Genomic DNA, 21,935 nt, shown 5'->3' on the forward strand with positions numbered 1-21,935 from the left:
TATTCAGGCTTTGAAACTTGCAACAATTTGAAAGGGCAGAGGACCTATCTCCCCATTTGGCAAAAATTATTCTTTTTAATCTCAGCAAAAGCTAGATAAACTCATGAAATCTTACATCTTCTGGAAAAATACCTAGATGCTACTCTGCTTTCAACTGAACCAATTTGCCTTTTTACGGTTAGGACTTGAAGGATGAATATTTACCAATCTATGAGACTGAAAATTCTTTGCAGCCAGCTGTGAACCCAAAGGCAGGTGCCAGGATGAATGAAGAAATCCAGATTAAAGAATTGCCCAGTTTAGATCACTTGAGAAATCAAATTAGCATCTAGGTTTTATTTAGAGTAAATGTTTTAATGTTTTAAATGTATGTAATATCATAAGATATTACTGTCGGCCGGGTGCAGTGTTTCACGCCTGTAATCCCAGCACTTTGGGAGGCCAAGGTGCATGGATCACGAGGTCAGGAGATCAAGACCATCCTGGCTAACACGGTGAAACCTGGTCTCGACTGAAAATACAAAAAAAAAATTAGCCGGGCTTGGTGGCGGGCGCCTGTAGTCCCAGCTACTCAGGAGGCTGAGGCAGGAGAATGGTGTGAACTCAGGAGACGCCAGCCTGGGGGACAGAGTGAGACTCCATCTCAAAAAAAAAAAAAAAGATATTACTGTCATACAAGTGTAGCAGATGTAACACTTTAATAGAGATCTGTACTACTTACTTACTAGAGTTTTTCTTTATATTTTCGCCATCTTTGTTTTCTCTCTGTCTTTTTTTTCCTGGACTATTTGAAAGTAGGTTGCAGATATCATGACACTTCTACCCTTAAATATTTCAGCCTAAATTTCCTAAGAACCTAGTCCACATTCAAAACCAAAATATCCTTTACTGTATTTTTTGTTTTGCTTTTGGTTTTGATCAAAGATTCCATCAAAAATCACAAATAGCAATTGGTTGTCATGTTTCCTTCATCTCTTTTATGAACTGTCTTGTCTCCCTGTCTTTTTTGTGTTTCATTATGTTAACACGTTTTAAAAGTCAAAGACAGTTGTCTGGTAAAATATCCTATAGTCTAGATTCATCTAACTGTTGGTGTCCTCATAATTAGATTCAAATTAAACATTGCTAGCAAGTGTACATTGCTTCTCTTCAGAAGGTGTATGATATTAGCTAGGCTAAGTTTAATCACTTGGCTAAGTTGGTGTTGACCAGACCTCTCCATTGTAAAGGTGCCTAATCCTCCTGATGACTAAGAAGGCACCTGCGGGGTAATCTTAGAGACCATGTGCATGTTTTTTCCCTGACAGTGATTCACTCAATGGTTTTAGCATCTATTTTTGATCCTTATATGAATCAATTATTAAGTTGTTGGTTGCAATATGGTACTAACTTGATTTCTAAAGTGATTTTACTGAAGAAAAATTCTCCTTTCCATCCCCATGCCCTGCTTGAGGAAAATCTTGGCCCCAAAGATGCATGACAGAAGGATCGATGAAAGTGAAACTTGAAAACAACTATCCAAACACACATTAGCTATGAAGATGTTTGAAGGGTTTTCTTTTCCTTTCTGACTGGGTATGTGGGAAACCTTTACCCTAGGGTGAGAGCTCTTTCTTTTAGAGATTTGTACTTAAAATAATCTTTATTGATGCAAGTGAGGAAAAACTAAATAAATTGCTATTTTGGTTTTCTTTTGGAGTGAGAGAATTTAGTAGTAATGAAATGAATTTTCTTTCAATGCCACAATCTGAAAAGCTATGGTGTATACCATACCATTTGAAAATGTCTTAGAAGTAGTTCCTTATAAAGCATATTATATTGAAATCAAATGGTCATTAAAACCATGGAATTCCTTTGAAAGGTGGAATAAAGCGGAAATTGTTTTGTCCTGGTACTTCTTGATCTAGGCTAATAACCCTTTGGGGGAATTTATCCTGAGGCTTTTTACTCATTCTGCTCATGACTGGCTCACTCAGTGTGTGTTATCTGATGAAGATCTTATTTCACTTCTGAAAGCATAGCGTTGTTCTATTTGTTTGAGGTATTAGTAGGTGGCAGGAAAAGATTGATTCCAGGCATTGCAATATAAAACCCACCCGTCCATCTTGAAATTGGAGATTGTCCTGTATGCTATATAAGTTCTCCTACTTGCAATGTAGAATGAGGAGACATATTTTTGAAGCAATTAACTGTTCCTTCAAAATTTTCTTTATTGTTAGTGTAAGGACTTTAGCACTCTCTAGGAAATCGTTTATAACTCGCTTCATTTTTCTTTTGTTTTGTAAGAGGATTTTAGACACTGTTCTTGTGGCCAGTTAAACTTGGACCCATGCATCCTCTTGAGCCGTGAATTTTCTGGTCTCAAAGACCTGGGCTCAAGTGATCCTTGAGTCTTGGCCTCCCAAAGTGCTGAGATTATAGGCATGAGCCACCACTCCTGGCCAATAACGTATTTGACACTATAATTAAGAGATACTGAGATATTTCTTATTTTAAAATACTTTGTCCTGCTTTCTAATATATAGCATGACACTCAACCTCAAAGGGCATGGAAGGCTTACTTTATTGTAAAGGCTTGCAGAGTACATTGCTTAAATTTTAGGGACAGGTTCATACCTGCCAAACAGGTTTATAAAACACTGATGAATAAACACAAGTATGTCAGAAATCTTACTAAAGAACAGTGCATCTTATTCAGTGTAGACAGTCTTTTAAAGTATTTTGGTTGAGTTTGTCCTAGAGCTTAATTACTAGAGTTAGAATTAAAATAATAAAACTGGTTGCAAGTCTCTTGATAGTAAGAGATGTCATCTTTCTTTCAGGCCTATCATAGTGTCTAGTCTAAAGCAACAATAAGGCTCCAGGCATATTTGTTGAATTAAATTTTCAATTTAGTTTCTGAATTCCTTTAGTCTTAATAGATTTCTCAATTGATAGGTGGCCGTCTCACTTGACTTCTACTTGATGGCCATGTTCTCTTCTTGTCTGTCTCCCTTTTCATTCCTATTTCTGACCCTACCGATCAGTCTCTTTTGACTTAAAGAATAGCAAAGCTGTTTTATTTCACTTTTTAAAATTTATATAGACAGGATACTTTAAAAACATTTAAAGAATTACATAGAGTCAGAGAGAGAGATTACTTTGTACTAAACACTGTGTTAGGATTTTGGGTTTTTTTTTTTTTGTTTTTTGGGATGGAGTCTCACTCCATTGCCTGGGCTGGAGTGCAGTGGTGCCATCTCGGCTCGCAGCACCCTCTGCCTCCTGGATCCAAATGATCCTCCTGCTTCAGCCTCCTGAGTAGCTGGGATTACAGGCCCCTGCCACCACACCTGGCTAATTTTTGTATTTTTAGTACAGACAGTGTTTTACCATGTTGCCCAGGCTGATCTCAAACTCCTGACCTCAAGTGATCTACCCCCCTCGGCCTCCCAAAGTGCTGGAATTACAGGTGTGAGCCACCGCGCCCAGCCCAGTGTGTTAGGATTTGCAATATAAAGGAACCAAGACCTGGTGCTTGCCTTTAGATCTCACAGTCTACAGATAAAATAGATCTATAAAGAGGGCTGAAAAGTACAGGTCATGGCAAGAAGGTGGCAGGGCAGGGACTAGGGGACAGCAAAAGGAGGGTCATGATCCCTTTGCCTGAGGGATCAGTAATGCCCAGTAGTAACCCTAGAGCAGGATCTTTAAGGATGAGTTTCCCAGGCAGTCAGGAAATGGAGAGGGAAATCCCGATGGTTCTGTGTGTTGGCTGCAGTGAGGAGCAAGAGGGTCCCCTTCGGGAACTTAATGAGTATAGATTTTTAAAGTATCTGGGAGAAGAGAAAGGCAAGGCAAGGCAGATGTTACTAGATGTGGTAGACATGCCAAGTTTGGGAAGGAGGTGTATGGGTTGGATCTAGAGGGAAGCAGATAGAAGTTGGGAAACAGGAAACCTTTTACAACCAACCTCCCCATGCTGAGTGGATTATTACTTCATTAGAACTCAATGTTTACCCACTATACAGTATTATCACTCATACTCTTTATAGTCATATGTTTGCCTGACTTTATCTCTTAAATAAGTCACTTGAGCCTAAAGATTGAGGGATTTTGTTTTGACAAGCTAGAAAGGTATCTGACACTCCTATTTGCTAAATATATGTAGAAGGAAGGAAGAAGAGAGGAAGGAGAGGGATAAGGGAATTGAAATTGAGGAAAGGAAGGAATTTGAAACTGAAGAGTCATATGCTTTGCCACATAAACTCTGAAGGTCACACAGGATGGTAGTGCCAGCAGAAGAAGGAGGATGTTGAGTGAACCTGTGGTTGAATGAGGAGGATGGTAGAGATGTTGGGGAGGTGAGAGTCAGGACAAGAAGGCTGAGGGCAGCCTTCCTCAAAGAAGTTGACATTTAGTGGAGCGTTCAATGACAATTGCAAAGGAGTTTCAGAGGGCAGAATGGAATGGGTTGGAAGAGGACTTGGTTAAGATTTGCTGAAAACTCTGAACTTTTGGTAAGTACTGCTCTGTGTAGGAAATGTTTCAATGAGAATTGACTCTTAATTAACTCTCATTCTTAGATATCCCTTGAACAAGTTGTCTGGAGAGTTCCTCAGTAGAATGTCTACTTGCAACAACAGTAATAATATTTATCAAGTGCTTGTGTTACCTCATAAACTCTCACACTAACCCTGTGAGGTATGTATTATTATCTTCCACATCTTTTGAATGAGGACAGCTAGACTTAGAGTGGTTAAGTGGCGATCACAATCCTCACATTGCATCCCAGGTCCCTGGGGAATATCAGAACTGCTGTCCGATTTCCTGAAATTGAAATTGATTTCCTGAAATTCAAATTAATTTCCTCGGTGACTCAATATCCACTGCCACTTGCTCAAGTCCTGCAAGTTCAACCCAAATCATCCTGCCACCATGAAAATCTGACGGGTCACGCTGCTGTCTACTGAAAATGGGGATTTGGGTTAATGATAAAATAGGTTAAAATACATAAAATAGATAAACTAGGGTAAAATACAGTAAGAATGGGTGAGAGGAGAGAAAAATAATACTTGAGTTTAGGAAGCATAATACTACTTAAAATTTCCTGAGAAAGAATTTTCAGGAAATTTTAGACAACACATATGCTTGAAATGTGAGTCAAGATGGTATGCTGGAAGAGGAAGACATGGGTAGCAAGAGCATTTATTTTATTTATTGAGGAAAAAATAAACTGATGGGGATTATTAATGGACTCCTACTGAAATTATGGATTATTTTCAACTTTCCAAAAAGTTTTAAAATCTGTCTATATGGAATGTCCTAATTCAAGGGTTTCTTGAGGATGAATTCTCTTGCGTCTGTGAAAGAGTCTTTTCCTTGGTGCTGGCCGATGGGGACTCTTGGTGGCCTTCACAGGGTGATCCCTCCTCAGCAGAAGGGAGAGGATACATTGCCTCAGCCAGCTGAAGGCCCACCCAAAGTTCAGGCAGCACTGGGCCTGTGTGTGGGAAGGAGTGTCATCCTTCTCTGGCTGCTCTGACAGGATTGAGATCTCTGGAGCACTTGTCCTTTGGCCTGCAGTTGCCTGGCTTATCATCTGCCAAGAAAATAAAGAATGTGTTAGGTAGGTGTAACCATGACAGCAGCCAACTCAACATTTACTCATTTGTGGAACTCACATCCTTTTAGCAAAAATAGCCCAAGTAGGCCGGGTGCAGTGGCTCACGCCTGTAGTACCAGCACTTCGGGAGGCCGAGGCATGTGGATCACTTGAGGTCAGGAGCGAGACCCAAGCCTGGCCAACATGGTGAAACCCCATCTCTACTAAAAATATAAAAGTTAGAGTGGCGGATGCCTGTAATCCCAGCTAATCGGGAGGTTGAGGCAGGAGAATCACTTGAACCCGGAAAGTGGAGGTTGCAGTGAGCCAAGATCACACCACTGCACTCCAGCCTGGGCAATGGAGCAAGAATCTGTCTCAAAAAAAAAAAAAAAAAAAAAAAATAGCCCAAGTGTCAATGCAAAGTTTCAATGCCCATTAATACTAAATATGTACGTTTTTGGTGGGGAGGGAGATATAGGTGCTAGCCCTTCTCCTTGCTTGCTACCCTCTTGTTTCCCTCAGTGTTCCTCAGTCTTTTCCCTAAAACTCCACCCTGACTCCCTTCCTTGTTATCTGTCTCCCACTGGTTTCACGTCAGACCTCCTGGGACCTGCTTCCTGGTGGTGGTAAGATTCTGTGGTTCAACCCAGGCCTATCCCTTGCTGTCCTGTGAGGCATCTCTGCTCTCCTCAGCCAGCTCATGTTCCTTAAGCCTTAGAGGAGTCTGTGGAGACTACATAACATCTTTATTTTCTGGTGGTTTGCACTTGGGCAGGTCTTGACAAGCATCATGTTCTTGATGACTGACCTGAACCATTTCCGGAGGGGAGCCGCCGGACAGCTGGAAATCTTTCTGAGTTGTTTGAGGAAACACGGCGTCATCATCTTCATTTTTTTTCAGATTTTCTGGAAATGTCTGAAACTCTTGCACAAGATTATTCAGTTTGTCAACAGTTTTGTTTTCTCTTTTGGTAACTCATCTATCCACAGGTTGTTTCCATTTAGAAGCCTATTAGCTATTGAGTCTGTGTTGTTGGAGCTGACGTCCACGTCCCAGGCCAGGAAGATGCTTAGTTTGCAAAACTGCTCTGGTTCATCCTGAATTTGGTCTTGTCTCTTCATGCATCTCCTTATCCTTTTAGTCCCCCATGCCCCTTGAATGGGAGGGAGAAAGTGGATGGAAGGATCCTTGGAAGTTGCATCTTCACAGGAGGTTGCGTCCTCACAGGGGGTGTCCTCACAGGGGAAATATCCCACAGAGAGGCTCAGGTTGGAATTGGATTTGGAGCTGTAGTCCTCTATGTCGCTGTTAGAGGATGAATATGCCATGGAGTTCAAAGGCACAAATCTCTCTCAACTCGAGAAGCTTCAAAAAAGAAAAGAAGAAAAAAGAAAAAGTAGGTGGGATCAGGGAGAAGAGAATTATGGTACTTAAGCAAAAACATTGTTCATCTCCCTTTTTTTTTTTTTTTTTTTTTTTGAGATGAAGTCTCGCTCTGTCACCCAGGCTGGAGTGCAGTGGTGTGATCTCAGCTCTCTGCAACCTCCACCTCCTGGGTTCAAGTGATTCTTCTGCCTCAGCCTCCCCAATAGCTGGGATTATAGGCACCCGCAACAATGCCCAGCTAATGGGGAGGCTGAGGCAGAAGAATCACTTGAACCCAGGAGGTGGAGGTTGCAGAGAGCTGAGATCACACCACTGCACTCCAGCCTGGGTAGGAGAAGGTGGGTGGATCACTTGAGGTGAGGAGCTCGAAACCAGCCTGGGCAACATGGTGAAACCCCATCTCCACTAAAACTACAAAAATTAGCTGGGCATTGTTGCGGGTGCCTATAATCCCAGCTAATTTTTGTAGTTTTAGTGGAGATGGGGTTTCACCATGTTGCCCAGGCTGGTTTCGAGCTCCTCACCTCAAGTGATCCACCCACCTTGGCCTCCCAAAGTGCTGGGATCACAGGCATGAGCCACCATGCCCAGCCCCGTTCCCTTTTCTCTTCAGAACTACCCCATTTAGATTGAAGTCTTACCCTATTTTTACAATCTCCCAGTGAAGGGCAGAAGAGGCAGCCGTCTACCTTTCAAAACTTACTTCATTGTGATATAATCCTATCTACTAAGCATCTCTACCTCTCATAATTTGTCCTATTACAGTTGTAAGATCTTGTATCATAAAATAAAAAGATCATTACTTAAAATTGGAAAAATACAGAAAAGTATGAAGACGAAAACAAACATGCCATAGTCCCACCTTCTGAAGGTAATAACTATCAAAACATTTTGATGGACTTCCTTATCTTTTCTATTTATATAAACACACACATATATATCTGTACATTTATACAATATATCCACATATATATATATATATATATGTGAATGTGGCTATCATATCAGTTGAAACTGAGATTATTTTATGGCATAGCCTACAACAAACATATATATGGTTACTCTGCAATTTTTAATTACTTCTTGTTAATGACCATTAGGTGGTAGTTATTGTTTTACTAAATAAATCTGTAGTAAACCTGCTTTTCCATAAATCTTTGACTATGACTCTTATTTTTCTATGTGTAGGATTAATGGACCGAACATCACAAATATATTACAGTCTTGTGCTAGTTGATACCAAATTACTTTCCAGAAAGGTTTCGCTGTTTAGATGCCCATCCTCCCATCATCTGATGACACTTTTTAGTCTAGCTTTTTCTATGAAGCCCCGGAAAGCAAGTAGGACTGGAAGAATGTGCTCATGCGCGTGTGCACACACACACACGTACACACGCACGCGCACACACACGCGCGTGTACACATACGCACGCACACACACGCACGCGCATGCCAACATACATGCAAGACTGTCACACCCTGCCCTGGTGGCTGCCCACATGGAAGAAGTGCTGCTAACTCCTGAGGCAAAAGGGGAGACATGAGAAATCCTTCACATCCCGAGTCTCTGTGGCTAGAAGTCCAGCTGTCAGAAATCTGTGTTCTGAGACTGTTGGTTACCATGGCAACAGAGAGACCTGAATTAGAGCCAGGAATATGGAGAGAGAAAAGGAAAAAAGGGGGATAGAAAGCCGCAGAATCTATCCCTTGGCTTCTAAAATATTCTATGCCCTAGGCTGGGTGCAGTGGCTCATGCCTGTAATCCTAGCACTTTGGGAGGCCGAGGCAGGTGGATCACCTGAAGTCTGGAGTTCTAGACCTGCCTGACCAACATGGAGAAACCCTGTCTCTACTAAAAATACAAAATTAGCCAGTGTGGTGGCGCATGCCTGTAATCCCAGCTACTCAGGAGGCTGAGGCAGGAGAATCACTTGAACCTAGGAGGTGGAGGTTGCGGTGAGCAGAGGTCGTGCCATTGCACTCCAGTCTGGGCAACAAGAGCAACACTCTGACTCAAAAAAAATATATATGTGTATGTATGTATGTGTATATATATATGTGTATGTGCGTGTGTGTGTGTGTGTGTGTGTATTCTATGCCCATATCATCCCGGGTTGAAGAGGATCCCTCTTGAGGGTAGAAGGACGAATGCATGGAAGTTACTTCTCTCTTGTCAGGTAGCTAAGATGGTTCCCGTCCTTAGGAGATTTAGAGCTCTAAATAAGGGACATGGGTATAAACACACATACACACACACACACACACAAACACACACACACACACACAGAGACATGCTTACAAATAAAAAGCAAAAAGCCAAGAAACACTTATCTGACTTAAAAGAACCTCAACACATTGGAATCTATCAATTTCTAAAGATCTTTTCCAAATATTTGTCTCCATTTCCACTTAACAAGGTTACAGTTAAAGTTTGCCATGACTCACTCTCACGTTTTTCATTGTAGAATTAGCTTAAATTCGTTTGTTCTGTTAAATAAGATTGTTTAAGGAATTCTGATGACATGATAGATGAAATAGGCAGACTTAGAGTTAGAAAGAAGCAGGTTCTGCTACCCAACAGATGCAGCCTGACAGGTGCCCACAGACTGCCCACAACTCCCCTGGGTGATTGTGGACCTGGATTAATCCTGGAGGATGTTTAAGTCAGAAGCAACATGTTCCCTAGCATTTATTTTGTTTTGTTTTATTATTATGTTTTATTTTTAGAGACAGGGTCTCACTCTGTTGCCCAGGCTGGAGTGCAATGATGCCACCATAGCTCACTGCAGCCTTAAACTCCTTGGCCTCAAGCAAACTTCCTCAGCCTCCCAGGTAGCTAAGACTACAGGTATATACCACCATGCCTGGCTAGTTTTCCCTAGCACTTATTTAACACTTATTATATGCCAGGTCTTGTACTAAGCACTTTACATGTGTCATTTGTTTAATCCTCACAGCAACTCGATCAGTTAAGTACCATCATTTGCCCCATTCAATAGAAGGAGGAACCAAGGCATGAACGGTTGTATAACTCTCTCACATTCCCCAATCATAAACCCAGAACCTGGATTCAAACATAGGTAGTCTGGCTCAGAGCCCATATCCTGACCTCTACACACTCTTGTCTCAGGAGGCTGACCACCCACCTCCTCCCTGGAAGATTCCTGGAGGAGCTGATCCAGGCCAAAATAAACCCATGTTCTGGTTCCTTGGAAGAAAATCCTTTGAGCGGAATAGCTTGTTCTAAGAGACTTGCAAGAGGTACCTGTGGTATATAGAACTGGCCTAACAATGGTGTCCACGTTTGCGGCAGGCCAAAATGAGATTTTAAATTAGCATTTGGCTTCCTCTTTGGCGTAATGGGATCTAGAGTCCTGTCTCTACCTTTTCATAAAAAGTTGGTGACTGCCTTCCAGAACTCTTATGAATATAAGTAGCTTCTTCTCCATGCCACTGGAGTGGAGGCAGGGGAGAAACTGTGTTTTGTCATTACTCATGGAAATGGAACACTTTGAACTGAATATAAACATTTAAGGAAAAATGATTTCCCAGCATAAACCACCAAAGTTTACAGTGATCCTGAGGATAGAAGAGCTTCAAGGGGAGGCAGCCTCAGAGAAAACTTGAAATTTTATGTATTTATTTTTTTACATTTATTTTTGAGATGGAGTTTCGCTCTTGCTGCCCTGGCTGGAGTGCAATGGCGTGATCTCCGGCTCACTACAACCTCCGTCTCCCGGGTTCAAGGGATTCTCATGCCTCAGCCTCCCAAGTCGCTGGGATTACAGGCATGTGCCACCACACCTGGCTAATTTTTGTATTTTTAGTAGGGATGGGGTTTCTCCATGTCAGCCAGGCTGGTCTCAAACTTCTGACCTCAGGCAGTTGGCCCACCTCAGCCTCCCAAAGTGCTAGGATTACAGGTATGAGCCACTATGCCCAGCCAGAAATTTTACTTGCTTATACCATTTCTCTACTGTATATTTGTAGAGATATTGTATTAGTCCATTCTCATGCTGCTAATAAAGACATACGCAAGACTGGGTCATTTATAAAGAAAAAAAAGTTTAATGGACTCACAGTTCCATGTGGCTGGGGAGGCCTCACAATCATGGCAGAAGGCAAAGGAGCAGTAAAGTCACATCTTACATGGTGGCAGGCAAGAGAGAGAGCGTGTGCCAGGGAATTCCCCTTTACAAAACCATCAGATCTCATGAGACTTATTCACGATCATGAGAACAGCATGGGAAAGACCCACCCCCATGATTCATTTACCTCCCACTGAGTCCCTCCCACAACAGCAGAGAATTATGGGAGCTATAATTTGAGATTTGGGTGGGGACACATCCAAACCATATCAAATATATTCTCTATAATCTCTCTATGTGTGTGTGTGTGTACACAACTTTTAAAATATACAACTCAGGTAGTGAAAGTACCTGAAACACACTTGCTTGTTCTAGAAAAATATATGATCGTTTAGGTTTTTCTTTCTAAAGCATCATAGAAATAGCAATGACACACATCATCCTTAGGATGCCATGCCAAGGAATGTAGTCCCTATTAATCAACTCCGCTTTCACCTCCAAAAGAAAATCAGGGGATTTGGGGGTCCCGTTAACAATACAGCTCATGTTAATTTTTTTCTTAGGGCCTTAGACTTGCAGGTCTAGCTTCTCTTGGATTACAATTATTACGTTGTTTAAGTTGTAGAAGCTGCCTTTTCTCTTGAAGCAAGATCAACTATAATAAAGCTTCTTGAAGTTTTAGAAATGATAGTATGTTGTAGATTTATAATGTTTTAGGCCTGAAGCCAATAATAACTAAGAATTGGAACACTTCCTAAGATCCATTTGACTTGATGGGATTTGGAACCTAAATATACAGAGTAGGAAGTTTCTAATTTAGAAGTTAAGCTGTTATGATACTTAATTTTATGTTTCATCTTGGCTAGGCCGTGTGGTGCTCAGAGATTTGTTCAGCATTATTCTGGGGGTGTCCATGAGGGTATTTCTGTATGGACTAGTATTTGAATCAGTAGGCCCAGTAAAGCAGATTGCCCTCCCCAATGTGGGTGAACATCATCCTATCCACTGAGGCCCGAGTAAAACAAAACACTGAGTAAAGGAGAATTCTCACAGTCCTTCTCTGCTCCTGGAATCAGACTGGCACTTACACTATCAACTCTCCTGCTTCTCAAGCCTTCAGACTCAGACTGGAATTGTACTATTGGGTTTTCTGGGTCTCCAGGTTACAGTTAACAGATCTTGGGACTTCTCAGTCTACATAACTGCAGGAACCAATTCCCTAAAATCTCTCTCCTTTCTCTTTCTGTCCCTCCCTCCTGCCTCCCTTCCTTCCTTTTTCTTTCGTCTTTCTCCTTCCTTCCTTTCACCCATTCATTTCCTATTGGTTCTGTATCTCTAAAGAACCTAGAGTAATACAGCTATTTATTTTTCATTTATTGAAATTATGAAATATTTTAAGCATACTAAGAAGAGACGTCCTGAACCTGTGATGGGATGCACTGAGGGCGCAGCGTCGTTTCTGTGGTATTCTTGCCAACAGTGTATAATCTCAATCATGAGAAAATATCTGGCAAACTCCAGTTGTGGGACATTTGACAAAGTTTCTGACAAGTGTCAGGTCAAGAAAGGCAAGGAAAAACCGAGGTACTGTCACAGACTGCAAGAGACTAAGGAGAAGGAACCACTAAATGGAATGTGTGATTCTAGATAGGACTGTAGAATAAAAAAAAGGACATTAGTGGAAAAACGGGAAATTCCAATACCATCTTTGTTTTAGTTAATCATGTTGTACCAAAGTTAATACCTGGTCTGATCATTGTACTATGGCTGTGTAAGAGGTTAATGTTAGTGGTGTAAGCTGAGAGGTATATGGATACCCTGTACTATGTTTGTAACTTCTCTGTAAGTCTAAAATTAGGTCAAAATAAAGATTTGAAAGAAGGGCTGGGCGCAGTGGCTCATGCCTGTAATCCTAGCATTTTGGGAGGTTGAGGTGGGTGGATCACCTGAGGTCAGGAGTTTAAGACCAGCCTGGCCAACATGGTGAAACCCCATCTCTACTAAAAATACAAGAAATTAGCTGAGTGTGGTGGCACATGCCTGTAGTCCCAGCTACTCGGGAGGCTGAGGCAAGGGAATCGCTTGAACCGGGGAGGCAGAAGTTGCAGTGAGCTGAGATCGGGCCACTGTACTCCAGCCAGGGCAACAAGAATGAAACTCCGTCTCAGAAAAAAAAAAAAAATGTTAGAAGAATACATTAACATATAGAAAATGATATGACAAACGCCTGTGTACTTAAATCTCAGTTTGGTCAAGTCTTAGCATTTTGCCATATTTATTTCATTGTATCTTTAAAAAGAAAACATAGATAAAACTTAAGCCCCCTTTTATTTCTTTCCTGAACACCTTCTGTCCCTACTTCCCTCATGAGCATTTTTCTGAATTTGATGTTAATCTTGTCCATGTTTAAATGCTCTTTTACATATTAGTATATCATTTTACCTTTGAGGACAAAAACTTATGAAAATTGGAATTAATACATAGTATTATAGAGTAGTATATACTTAGTACTTAATACTACAGAACTGTACAGTTAAAAATAATTAAAATTGTATTTTAATTTTTCTTTTATTAAAGTTATTTTTAATTGACACATATTTGTTTATGGGGTACAATGTCATATTTGGATACATATATATTGTGGAATGGTCATAGCAAGCTAATTAGCATAGCCATCGCTTGAAATATTTATCATTTTTTTGTGGTGAGAACATTTTAAATCATTTCTTTTAGCCATTTTTAAGTATACAGTACATTATTATTAACTGTCATCGCCTTGCTGTGCAATAGAGCACCAGACTTATTCCTCTTGTCTAACTGAAAGTTTGCACCTGTTGACAAACATCTTCCCTTTCCCTCTTTTCTCCCGAAAATGGTAAATTTTATATGTATTTTACCAGTAAAAACAATTAAGGGGGAAAAAAGAACCAAGTAAATGGGCTTCAAGTGATGCTCTTCAGAAACAAGGACGTTGCCTTATTTCAGTTGCTTATTTTGCTTTATGAGAATTATTGTGACAAGGACTTCCTTCTTCCAAACCAAATTCTTAGCTGAAGTATTTGTAATGTTTGTTTTCGGGGGCAGGGAGAGGATGGGTATGATTTCCTACGCCCTGTTTGTATGTTCATTCCCAGACACAACCTTATCATGGCTCATGTACTTAATTAAAGTGGGGGGCAGGTGGTGAAAATAGAGTGTGTCGGTGTACGCAAGGTTAAACCGCATCATACCACTGCCGAAGGCTACACACTCTGCTTGGTGCTTTCCCATGGCTGGTAGTTTAATTTTATGACAGCCTCTGAGTTGTGTATTTTCATTCTAATATTAAGTTGTGCAATGTAGAGGACCTAGATTTGCCTCCAGAGTCCAGAGACTCCCTGCAGCTCTGCTGCCGTTTTGAGAACTGACCTCCGCTGAGTTGTTCATGCATCATGAGTTGACATAGTCCACCGGGCTAATAGAGGGGAGCTACAGGTTCCCTCTCCCACAGCGTTACCATCTAGCTTGGCCATGAATGTAACTTACAGACTGAGTTCTGCTGTACATATAACATTTAATGGCCAGCAGGCACAAGAACATCACAGAACCTTGTTCTGTAAGCTCCAAAACTGTGCTGTCCAACAGGGTGGCCACTAGCCACATGCGGCTACTAAAATTTAAATGGAATTAAACAAAAATTGGTTCTTCAGTCACATTAGCCACATTTCAAGTGGTTAGTGACCACCTGTACTAGTGGCTACCTTATTAGTCAGGCGAACAAAACATGTATGTCATCTCAGAAAGTCCTGATGGACAGAGCTGCTCTAGACAGTCCCTGTGCTCTGTCCTTTGGTGGATCTGGAGAACACTGAACAAAAAGTTTCATTAGCAGCAGATGGGACAATATTCTAGCATCAGGATTGGGCTAACTTTCTTGACAGCATCAGGTGACCAAATTTCCTCCAAAGCATCTAGAAACAGGACTGGGGAGCGTCTTCAGCTGAGGACACCATTTCCCCCTCCCCACCCAGCTTTATTGAGGCATAATTGACAGATAAAAATTGTATATGTTTAAGGTGTACAATGTGATGATTTTATGTATGCATACATTGTGAAATATTACCACAATCAAGTTTATTAACACATCCATCACCTCACTGTGTGTGTATGTGCGTGAAATCTATTGTAGCAGATTTCAAGTATATAAAAAAATTAACTATAGTCACCATGCTGTACATCAGATCCCCAGAACTTCATGGTCTGAGGGCACCCTTTGAAAGACTTAGACAACTGGGCTAGATAGATTCTTATTTTCAGGTTGTGCAAGAGTGGGAAAGTCTCTGCAATACTTAGAGCCCATTATGAACACTGAAAAATCATTTGCAGCATTCATTATTGTAAGTAACAACCCTCTGGTATTCATCAGAGATAAACATGGTTGACTTGGTTTTCTGTTTACATGATCTTTTGATTAGTCATTCAAATGCTAACTACCCCAGGGTATAGGTTAAAAATAATTACCCTTGTATCACAAAAATACCCATGTTGAAATATTTTGAAAAACTGCAGACAGTTTGACTGCCTGCGTATAGATGACCTCGTTTAGTTTTTGCAACAACCGTTTCCAGTAGATATTGCAGGTATTAACTTCATTTTTGTCTCTAGAAAATTCTTCAGGATCCTGTGGCCAGGCTATTGCATGATGGAACCAGTTGCTAAAGACATGCAAATTGTTCGTTTAGCTGCCACACGTATAAGCATACGTATTTTATTTTATAATATCTTATTGTATCTTATTGTATCTTATAATATCTTATAATATCTTATTGTATTTTATAATGTCAAGGCTCCTACATACTTTGGGCCAAGCCCGATAGTGCTTCATGCAACACAAAATACAGGCAACCTATAGTCCTCTCCTAGCTCTCTATTGGAATATTTTCTGTATTTTTCAAGTTTTTATTATTTCAGCAACTGTGTGCATACCAGTTGAGTGCCTGTCAGGTTCCAGGCCCTACATCCTGCCACTTCTAGCAGCAGCAGGTTCATTTTTAACCTGGCTTTGCTGCATCTATAAAATAGAGATGATAATGTTGTCTTTGCAGAGTTTTTGGAATGATTATATATGTGGAATGTTCCATAAGTGGTTTATTTTTATTGCATAATTGAGGAGACAAACTCCTTCCTCTCACTTTCCTTGGCAATACCCTTCTGGGGAAAATGTTTGTATTTTATTCTAAAATATCAAACATGGACTACTTTCCAACCCTGATTCCGTATCAAAATTATGTGTGCATGCAATAATTGTACTTGTATTTATGTGATTATCTGACTGTCTCCCCCACTGGACTGGAGCTTCCAGCAGAGCAAGGTGGATCCAAGTTGTTCTAGGAAATGTCAGCATCTGCCAACATGGTGCCTGACCAACAAACCCCTCCTGGATTCTGGCCGTCGTGGTTAGCAAACCACCAGAGTTAGCATCCTTTTGCAATGTTTCAACTGCATGAGAGCCACACTGGAGACCATTTCTAGTGCATCTCTAGTTGGGGTGGAAATGCCCAGAAGGGATCCTTTTGGGCTAAGCGGAGGTTTGGTGAAATGAGTGTCAGCTAATGTGGACGTTCCAGGTCAACAGCTGTTCTCCTTTTGGCACCATTCTAAATTGAGTGGACAATCCCCTTGGTGGGAAGAATTTTGCACAAAATATGTTTGTGGGGAAGGAGGAGAGACATAGACTCCCTGGGGGCTGTTAATTACATCAGAGGAAACCAGAAAGCACAGATCAAAGAGCAGAGTTGGCATTTTACTACTTATCCTTAAAGGACTAGAAGTCAAATGATCAAAATGTGAAGACCTTTGTTCTAGTTCTCTAGGGGACTATAAAGGAAAGTGGGGATGGGGGTGGAAGTAAGAGGTGGAAATGCTCAAGGTTGATTCTCTAAGTGGGACCCCAGGGGTTCAGAGGCAGACTGACTGGCGTCCAGCTCCAGACTAACCCAGTTGGAGAAAATGGAGATAGGAGGTAGCCTACAGTGTTTTTATTATATTATGGAAAATCAGAAAGATGATATATAGTATCTGAGTGAGTGAAGAATGAATGTAAATAGCAGCAGTAAATGTGAATGACTGTTATAGTTAATAATTAACTTTAATTTAATTAGAGAATTGAGGATGAGCAGAACCGCAACAGGTAAGCCTGGAATGGGGGCTGGGGTGAGATGAGAGTTGCATGTCTCTTGGCATCTCTCTGGCTATTCTCATCAGTCATCACCGAGTTCCTATTAGTAGAACTGCCTGTGGGCCAAAACCTCCTGCCCTGCTCCTCCTGCCTGTAAATGATTTTGCTGATTTAGTGCTTTATATTTCTGTCCATCCTATTCTTAGCATAAATCAGGCTTTCTCTGCATTTCCTTGAAGCTAAATAAAATTAAGCTATGGGATACTCCCTGCCTCTGGCATGTATCTCCCAGAGCATCTGTGAATAGACGCTGTTGTGTGTGCACACAATGGTCTCCATTCAATTAGGAAGCACTTGTGCACATCTCCTCTAGGAAGAGAGCTCTTTACCTATATTAGTCCGTTTTCACACTGCTGATAAAAACACACCCGAGACTGGGAAATTTACAAAAGGAAGATGTTTAATGGAACTTACAGTTCCACATGGCTGGGGAGGCCTCGCAATCCTGAGAGAAGGCAAGAAGGAGCAAGTCACATCTTACATGGATGGCAGGAGGCAAAGAGAGAGCTTGTGCAGGGAAACTCCCATTTTTAAAACCATCAGATCTCATGAGACCCATTCACTATCAGTAGAACAGCATAGGAAAGACCCACCTCCGTGATTCAGTCATCTCCCACCAGGTACCTCCCATAACATGGGAATTGTGGGAGCTACAAGATGAGATTTGGGTGGGGACACAGAGCCAGACCATATCCTTACCCAAAACACATTTGTGGTGGCCTACCAGCTTGGGAAGTGGTTAATGAAAATGACATTGGTTAATGAAAACTATAGTCAAGGTTTGAAAAATCTTGTAATGTGAAAACAACTTTAAAAAAATTTAAAAACAATACAGTATGGGAAAATTAGAAGCTATAAGATGAAAGGGGGCAATATTTTTTAAAACTTACCAAGAGCAAAACTTTAGGGGTAGAAATTAGATCAGTGGTTGCCAGGAGCCCCCAGGGGGTAGGGAAATGGTATAGGCTGCAGAAGGGTCAGGGGAGCACTGTGGAGGACAGAAATAATCCACATCAGCACTGTCCAATAAAAATGTAATTTGAGCCACAAGTGGGAACCACTAACTTTTAATTTTCTATAGATAAATTTTTTAAAAAGAGACATAGGAATAGGTGAAATTTTTTTTTGATGTTTTATTTAACTTAATATATAAAATATTATAATTTCACTCTAAAATAAACATAAAATTATTACAATTTTTTGCATTTTACACTTATGACACATTTGATTTTGTACTGGCCACATTTCAAGGAGCCGTGTGTGGCAGGTCTGTGGGCCACACAGTTCAACACAGTTTTGGTGGTGGTTTCACGACTGTATACATTTGTCAAAGTCTATCAACTATATGTCTTAAAGGGTGACTTTTACATGTGTATATTATATCAATTTAAAAAAAATTCCTGATAGCCATTATTAGCCAATGTATGTTCCAAGCATATATTAAAATTATTGTCTCGAAATGAATTTCAGAAATTTCCAAAATAAAAGTTAAGAGCATACATTAGAATCACCTAAGGTTAGTAAGTTTCATAGACTTCATGGGGGTGTGGGTGTATGTGTGTTTCCATTACACAGCTTAGTTTAGAAAGGTCTAGTGAAAATTTAATTTGACATTGCAATTTAATAAGAAAAGGATTTGCGTATGTTTGGCAAGATAAAGATGAACCCAAACTGTTTTGAGAAAGACAGTGCTATTTTAAGAAAGCTTGTCATTTTCTCTTTTGTTTTATGGCTACTTCTCTTGCAGCAGTATTAAAAATCACTGTCTCTTGACTTCCTTCTGTTTCTATTGTATAATGTGTTCTGCAGTAACTGTTTTGACAGTAGATCTGCCTGCAGGCACTTTTGGGGCATGGGGAAGGATGGTACTCATGTACCCACTTGGTAAGAGGAGGTTGTCAGGGAGTAAGTTTAACTTTCATCACTAAAGCTAGGAAATTTTTTTAGCTGTACGACCGTGTGTTAGTAGTTACAAATAATATTGTTTGCTATTTGATAGCTATTTTGATGTTTTCTTTTTTTCCACCAGAAAGTCCATGTTTAAGTTTTGCTGAAGCTTACATAAACTTTCACAATTTACAAATGAATATGTCTAGGAGACATAGGCCAAAGGATATCTTCGAAATGGTTTTGAAACCCAGATATCTGGCCTGAAAATAAAAAGATAAAATTTGTTAGGGTTGAAAAATCAATTCCATAAGTTTGGTCTGGGGAAGACCCAACTGATAAGAAAATTATCCCACAATATTCATAGACTAAATCTTAGAGCACAAAATGTGATGTAGTTGTTTGAGAACTTTATAACCCGCAGCATACATTTAACAAGTGGGCCACAGATTAGGCAGAAGGCAAATCCTTCTCAGGTTGTTTCACCTTAGTTTAGAGTTTAGTTCGGTGGTCTGTTAGTCCATGAAGCAGTTACTCCATTGTTCTTGCTATCAAGATGAATTTTATATATAGCAATGAAAATCAGATTTCAATGTGCATTGAAAATGCAAATCCTTGTGCCCCATTTGTAGGAATTTCTGGTTTAATAGACAAGGAATGGGGCCTAGAATCTGCTTTCTCAGCATGCATTCCACGTGATTCTTGTGCCAGCAGACTCCACCCTGAGAAACTCTAATCTGCAACAACCAGTTAAACTTTTACTAGGTTTTCTCTACAGATTAGGCACTGTGATAAATTCAAACAAAAGGCAATTTCTTTGTCATGAACATGCTAATGTAACTTACAAGGCGGTATGCTGGGAGTGGTACAGCCAGTATGAATGGGAAGGAGCTCAGAGCCAGGAGCCAATGCCACCAACAGTTGATTCAGGTTAATGGAGACAAAAGTGCATGTCCACCTCGTGGGAAATATCATGAGCTCCAAAAGGGAGAATGGCTTTCCTGGGGGAAGCAGCTGCACTTAGATATGGACTGCAATGTTGTTGAAGCACTTAGGAAATTTTAACAAGAAAATTGACTATGACAATTAAGAAGCAGATGCGAAAGAAATGCATTTGATCATTGTCAGAGGTTCTTTGAGTGTGCATTAGAGTCACCTGGAGGACTTGTTAAAATACAGATTTCTGGGTCCCATACTCAGAGTTCCTGATTGAGTAGGTGTGGGGTGGAGCCTGAGAATTTGCATTTTTTCTGACAAGTTCTCAAGTTATGCTGATCTGGGGGCCACACTTGGAGACCCACTGCTCTTAATGAATTTGGCATCTTGATTTACCAAAAATCCATAGATGATGATGATGGGTGCAGATTGTGGGGGGCAAGAATGGGGAAGGCGATGATTATCAGGGTGTGACCTTGAAACCCCACTCATGGGCTATATTCCTCTCCACTTTTTTTTCCTTCTATGACTTTTTTACTCTCAGAGCAACTGGTCTAACCAAAAATACTCTGGGGGTGGGGACAGGAATGTGGCTATGGAGAATAATTTGAGAACTATAAATCAGTTTTTTCCTTTCCTAATTGAGGTTTTATTGGTTGTGTTGAGGATCAGTACACAGACATTCCAATTTGTACACAATTATGTACTGAAACTCTAAAAAGTCATTTTAATTCTTTTTAAATTCATTGCAGTTCTTTTTAAAAGTTATTCCAATGACTCTCCACCTTAAAATTTGGAAGCAAATTTTCCTTAAAAGGATATCAAGTACTAGTATCTTCAAATGTTGATAAGCTGTTACATACGTCATACCAATTCACAATTTAATAACATACACACTGCATACTCAAATTTCAGTCTTTCCATTTAGGAAAACAGGACTACCACGACCAAAGATGCTACAGACTGCACACCGTCCTGACAGGGAGAGCCATGACCAAAGAGAAGTATTTTTTAGGAAACAATTCTACTAAAAGCCAACATGAAAATAGAAGTAATCACAAATGTTCGAGACATTAAATGCAGAACTGTGACTCCATATTGCCATTTACTGTGCTTTCTGTTATAGGATATGGAAACTAATCCCCCATCTATAGAATGTTAATCTGACTCCCAAGACAGTCAAAGCCTGCCATAATTCAATATCCCACACTATTTTCTGGTTGTACCAGAAAATAAAATAAACAACCAGCGAATGATTTTACCTGTTAAATAAAAGCATTTATCCTTGAAAAATGGGTGAGTTAGGATTCCCACCTTCTTAAAAATATTTCTAGAACTACTAAAAAACTTGTATTTACAAAACAGTAGATAAAAATATTCCTCTGGATTGTACAAGAAGGGAGACAGGGACACTGATAAGACATAGCATGTGATATCGGTCAGACTCGCTGTCTTTCTCTGTGGCTTCATCCGAGGCTGGACTTTCCTTATTTTCAGTGTCTCCATTTTCTGTAGATAAATCTTTAGTTTCTTGATCAGCCACTTCAGCCTGTTTTTCCTTTGCTCCTTTTTCCCCTTTTGTTTGTTTTTTTTGTTTTGTTTTTTGCTTGTTTGTTTGTCTGAAGATTTATCCTTTCCTGCTGCCTTTTGGGGCTTTGTTTCACTTTGTAGGAGCAGGTTTAGTGGACCACTTTGCAGATCTCTTCTTGGGGGTCTCCCTTTCCCGACACTTCAGCTGGGCTGACCTTCCCCCTGGGCATTTTGGTGGCGGGGAAACTGTGGGCTGGGTGTCTGCAGGCTGTGGTGCACCGAGAGCCTTCCCGAAACTGGGCT

At 40.5% G+C, this 21,935-nt stretch overlaps 2 protein-coding genes across 14 annotated transcripts in view; one reads left to right on the forward strand and one right to left on the reverse strand.

The window, feature by feature from the left end:
• LOC100999492 (liprin-beta-1) overlaps positions 1-21,935 on the forward strand; it is a 173,626-nt gene that overhangs the window by 66,670 nt on the left and 85,021 nt on the right. The window lies entirely within an intron of this gene.
• LOC103875691 (uncharacterized protein C12orf71-like) lies at positions 5,039-8,538 on the reverse strand. The gene is given in 4 exon segments (XM_021922133.2): positions 5,039-5,581; positions 6,396-6,541; positions 6,544-6,953; positions 8,474-8,538. Coding segments are annotated over 3 exon segments (810 nt in total). The 5' UTR covers positions 6,917-6,953; positions 8,474-8,538; the 3' UTR covers positions 5,039-5,290.

Source organism: Papio anubis, chromosome 9, assembly GCF_008728515.1.
Source record: "Papio anubis isolate 15944 chromosome 9, Panubis1.0, whole genome shotgun sequence".
NCBI classification, from domain to species: Eukaryota; Metazoa; Chordata; class Mammalia; order Primates; family Cercopithecidae; genus Papio; species Papio anubis.